The 4791-nt window shown below is 35.2% G+C and overlaps 1 protein-coding gene across 1 annotated transcript; it reads right to left on the bottom strand.

The window, feature by feature from the left end:
- Positions 1-314: 314 nt before the first annotated feature.
- LOC121775299 (probable prolyl 4-hydroxylase 9) lies at positions 315-4148 on the bottom strand. Its single transcript, XM_042172368.1, has 8 exons — positions 3807-4148; positions 3598-3717; positions 2806-2963; positions 2553-2655; positions 1994-2089; positions 1438-1503; positions 1216-1335; positions 315-586 (listed from the first exon to the last, which is right to left on the bottom strand). Exons 1-8 carry the CDS (start codon positions 3930-3932, stop codon positions 494-496), a joined length of 882 nt encoding a protein of 293 aa, XP_042028302.1. The 5' UTR covers positions 3933-4148; the 3' UTR covers positions 315-493.
- Positions 4149-4791: the final 643 nt, after the last annotated feature.

Here is a 4791-nt window from a genome sequence, read left to right as displayed (position 1 = left end):
ATACAACATTTAAATAGTTTCTATTCTTGATTTGCAATAACTTTTATATTTTTTTATATATTCTTTATTTTGATTTAATTCATTTTAAATATATTTTCTTATTTTTTTAAAATCATTTGGGCCGTGCATAGCACAGGTGGTAAAACTAGTTTTTTTAAAATTGCGGGAGGAACAAATATTTTCATTTTGGCCTGGACTACCATAACATAGGTAGTAAACTTTGAAAAATCATTAAAAATTCAAATGAACTAGGGTTAATGAACTTTCATTTCTGCAAACTCAAAGAGTAATCTATGATTAGGATAAAAACGAGATCATTAAGAGTGGTTTTATCACTGATCCGAAATTTACATACAGTTCCCATGCATTGTTGCTAGAATAACACAAATATATCTAGTGATTAAAATGTAAATGTGCTATACAACGCAAAAATTGGGGCGAACTTCAACTACTGGCAAAATGGATGCCAGTTAAGTTTCCAATTTAAATGGCATCAAAGCTCTTCGCCCTGCTCCTGATCCCTGATCCATTTTGTAGCTACCCATTTCTCACCTTTGATCACCGGACAGCTCCCGTGGAGAGATGCCTGCAATAAGCAATAAACGAAACCATTTCATCGCTCCAAATATGAGATTAAAAGCAGCTAATGTCACCAAGCAAGACTTTCCTACCAAAGATGCATGTGCGTCTTTCGCTCCTCTAATGCACCCTGCACCTATGTCTCCTCGTTGTTTCTCTCTTCTATTGTCTTTCTACTATTGTCATTTCCTATCCCTTCCAATCAAACCCGCTGAACTAAATCAATCGTGCCTCATAGTACGTCTCTTGCCAGCCCATTTCACAACGTAACTAATTATTATGCACTAATACAATCACTATAGGCCTCCTACGACCTAGCTATAGTTCTCCCTCCGTTTTGACAACTCAATTCCTCTTAATATATAAGTTTCTGGATAAACTGATAACAACTGTAGATATAGCTATAATTCCCTCTCCATTAAACAAAACTATGAACTTCGGAAAATACCATATCAAATTTACCTAGTTGCCTATCTTCTTTCACATTTTAGCATTTTCTTTATTAGTGCTATCAATTGGACAAAAAAAACATCAATGGTACAAAAGAAAACAAATGCCGAAATTTGAATATCGTAAAAAGATATGAGCAAACTTTGAGACATTTATAAGGAAAATAACTTGTAGGAAGTAACTCACGGGATCAATTGTGCCATTTGGGAACAGGGAGTAGAATAGTAGCCCATCTCCTGTCCGTGGCTTCACTTTCAGACCAAGACATTTCCCAAAATCATAATTGCTATCTATGTTTTGCCCATTCTGTATATCAAACCATCAGGATATTGTAAACTACAGCACTTGGTTGAGGTGGATCAACAAGAATAAAAAAAAATCAGGAATTAGCAAAAGGGCGAAGATAACCTCTAAAGGGAACATGGTTTCACCACCTTCTTCAACATCAGATAAATACAACAGAAAAGAAGCCAGCTGAAAATTTTCAAAATTAAAGTTAGTTTCCTTTGAACACTAATTACACGAAACTGGAGACATATTTCAACAGAAAGCTTTGAGCAGAACTTAAAAATCTTTGGTTCACTGAAGGGTCAGATGTTATTCGCTGAAATCTAGAGAGATGCGTGATAATAGGCACAATGGTTCAGTTTCAGTTTCCGTGCCCTCGTGAAACTATGGTCAAATGAAAAGAAATAAAATAGAGTGAAAGTAAGAGAGTTGTGTTTCTACATAGCTGCCTAAAATATATTAAACCATTTTCTAATAATTTGATTCAAAACCCAGGTTCGATAGCATGAGGATATTGGAAGAAGAACTAAAGAGATATTACCATTAAAATTCACAGACGTTGATTATTCCACATTATTACATTTATGTTTTATAATAATTCGCAATGAACAGCATAACATAACAGAACAGATAGTACAAATGCTACAAGAACTATCTAAAATAAAACTTATATTACCCGCTGGCTCTTTTGTGGGCCATATTCAGCTGGATTGAATGCATCGTAATGTGACTGGTATCTCTGCCCAATCTCATAACGCAAGACATTGAAGGACTGAAACATGGAAATACACAGTATTAAAAAGGTTATGGTAAGAAGATGTGATAGAGCAAAGGTGATTGATGAAGAGAAAACAATAGCAACTGAATAGAATTCCTCAAAGAGACCTCCATGATGTATCCCAGAATTGACAATGATTAAAGAAAAACGTAGCTACCAACTAAGACACTTTAAAGGAGAAAAGCCTAGCACATCAATGTCCATGCATCAAAAAATTATGATGTAAGCAATCATCCTGTAATCCAGGTCTATTGCCAGACATGGAATGATTTTACAGGAAGACATCTAATAGTAAATTGCTCTTTATTTCAAAGCAAGCGTGCAGATTTGAGCGCATCCAACATTTTGTTTAAGTACACAAAAGAGTTTCAGGTATTTTCTCATACTCAAATGAGCACCGACTAGAAAAAATAGAGCCAATAGTACATAAATAGACCAAGTTTCGAAAGTGCAATACCTCTCCATGTTTCCTGGGGATCATTGTTGCTCTAGCAATTTTTTCCTCAATCTGATCCAGGGTTCCACTTTTGTCTTCATATGCACTAATAAACATCCCAGAACTAATAGGAAAGAACTCAGCATTTCAAATCATATGTTAATAGTCGTATTATGAAAAGAATCAAACACCAAAACAAAAGAACTAAAATGGGTAAGACTAAGTCCAATGCTTATAACTCCAGCATTTGACTCAAGATGCAATCAGTAATCACCTTGTCCTGACTCCTTTCGTATTATCTGCTGTTTCTCCCTGCCGTAGAGCTAAGGTTGATGGACTGAGATTTACTTTTGCCATTCTGATAATGTTTTGGCATTGTTCTGCAGTAGCAAAGTTCGGAAAGTATAAAGCCCTAGGCTTCCAGCTCAGAATCTAGAAAAGAAAAAAATCAACGGACAAAGACAACTGAGTTAAAACGAACAAAATATTACACCGAAAATGAAGAATGAACTGAATGATCTAGCTATAACATGCTAAGATCTGAGCTAAACACAAAATAACAATAACATGGTAAGATCAGCGCTTTCGCTTCCTGTCTACCAAAAAATTGTTTAAGATCTCAGTTTAATTATTTATACTCAACAAAGAAAACTTGAATTTAAAAGAAATAGATTAAATAGTACTATCATTCAGTTATCTAATCAGTGTAGCCTAGGATTCCAATTTCCAACCCATGTGTTACTGTTGCTGCTGTGCGATCAGAAATCACTCAGTTAAGGACTTGAGATCTAATGGAAAGAACGATTGGTGGTTTAATATCATTTCTCCTTACTGTTAAAATACCAAAATTCGACGTGTTTATCTTCCAACCACCCTGTCGTGGGAACGAGTGGGAAAACCCTAAGCTAGTAAGCTAGGAGATGAATCCCGAACAAACTAATTATACATTGGTTTAGCTTTCCTGCACAAAGTGTTTTTCTACACAACTAGTACTATATGTCAAATTATTCAGTCGTTAAACGATCCATGACTGAAATTGAATTAAGATGCAGAGCTACATACATACCTGAACGGGTATCGTCTCCACAGAGTCCTCGCCGGAATCTCCGTGTGGGATCCCCTTCAAATCCATCACTTCCTCCACCAATTCCCTCGTCCGCGGCCTCAAATTACCAGTAGGACTCTCCTGCCGTACACATTTATCAACTCTATTCACACCGAGCATGATTAAAAAGCAGAAATTTCCAAAACTGAAGGGGGAAACAGTTGACGAACCTGCTGAGAGAAAAGAGAAGCGCCAAAGAAACCGGCGAGGAAGAAGAAGAGGCATAAAAGGAAAATTAAAGGCAGGCCTAGGGTTGTCCAGCTTCCTCCGGTGACTTTGCTTCCTTTGATCTTCATTCTCTTCTACTGCCTATTCCGAAGCGCGATCGGAAGGAAACAATTGTTGTTCAAGCTCAGTTTAACTGATTTTGCAGCGGAATTGCGGTGCGTTGGCAGCAAAAACGCCGGGAGATTACGGTTTCGGAGTGTGGTAAAGCGGCGGGAATTGTTTTTCTGCCGTTGAAGTCGTCTCCTTCCTTCAAATCAAAACTTCATTAATGGATTTTAGACATGATTGTAATATAGGAACTTGGCCCCACCCGGATTGACTTGGATTTAGGCAATCTTCAATTAATCTGAATTACTCAAATTTATTTTTGAGTTTACCCCAAATAAAATCATTATACTCTTTATGATCTTAAAAGAAGAGTCAAATTTTGTGATTTTTAGGCGCCGGGTTATGGAGATAATCTACTTCTTATTTTAAATTGATTTTCTACTGAAATTTAGTTAAACAAAACGTTATTATAGAGAGACAAGATTCGTCTACAAATATTTTATCTTTTTAAGTTTTTCAATAAATTTTTATTCAATTTAACACAAAAAATAATAATTAAATTTAAAAGTCTGTTAAATATAGATTCAACTAAATTAAAAATAAAAGTATAAAAATCTCTATGGGCATGTGTTGGCCAAGCGTGATTAATGCTTCGACCAAATGTCATAGGTTCAAATTGATTGTGGAGCGACTTTTGAAAATTTATGTTTATTTGCTGATTAAAAAAAGTATAAATTAAAGTATATTTGTATGATGACTTAATAAAATAAAAAATTATAAAAAGATCTATTGAAATAACGACCAAATGTCACAGGTTCAAATTTATTGTGGAGAGACTTTTGAAAATTTATGTTTATTTGCTGATTAAAAAAGGTATAA

Source organism: Salvia splendens, chromosome 17 (assembly GCF_004379255.2).
Source record: "Salvia splendens isolate huo1 chromosome 17, SspV2, whole genome shotgun sequence".
Taxonomy (NCBI): domain Eukaryota; kingdom Viridiplantae; phylum Streptophyta; class Magnoliopsida; order Lamiales; family Lamiaceae; genus Salvia; species Salvia splendens.
This window is presented reverse-complemented; position numbering and strand designations above follow the sequence as displayed.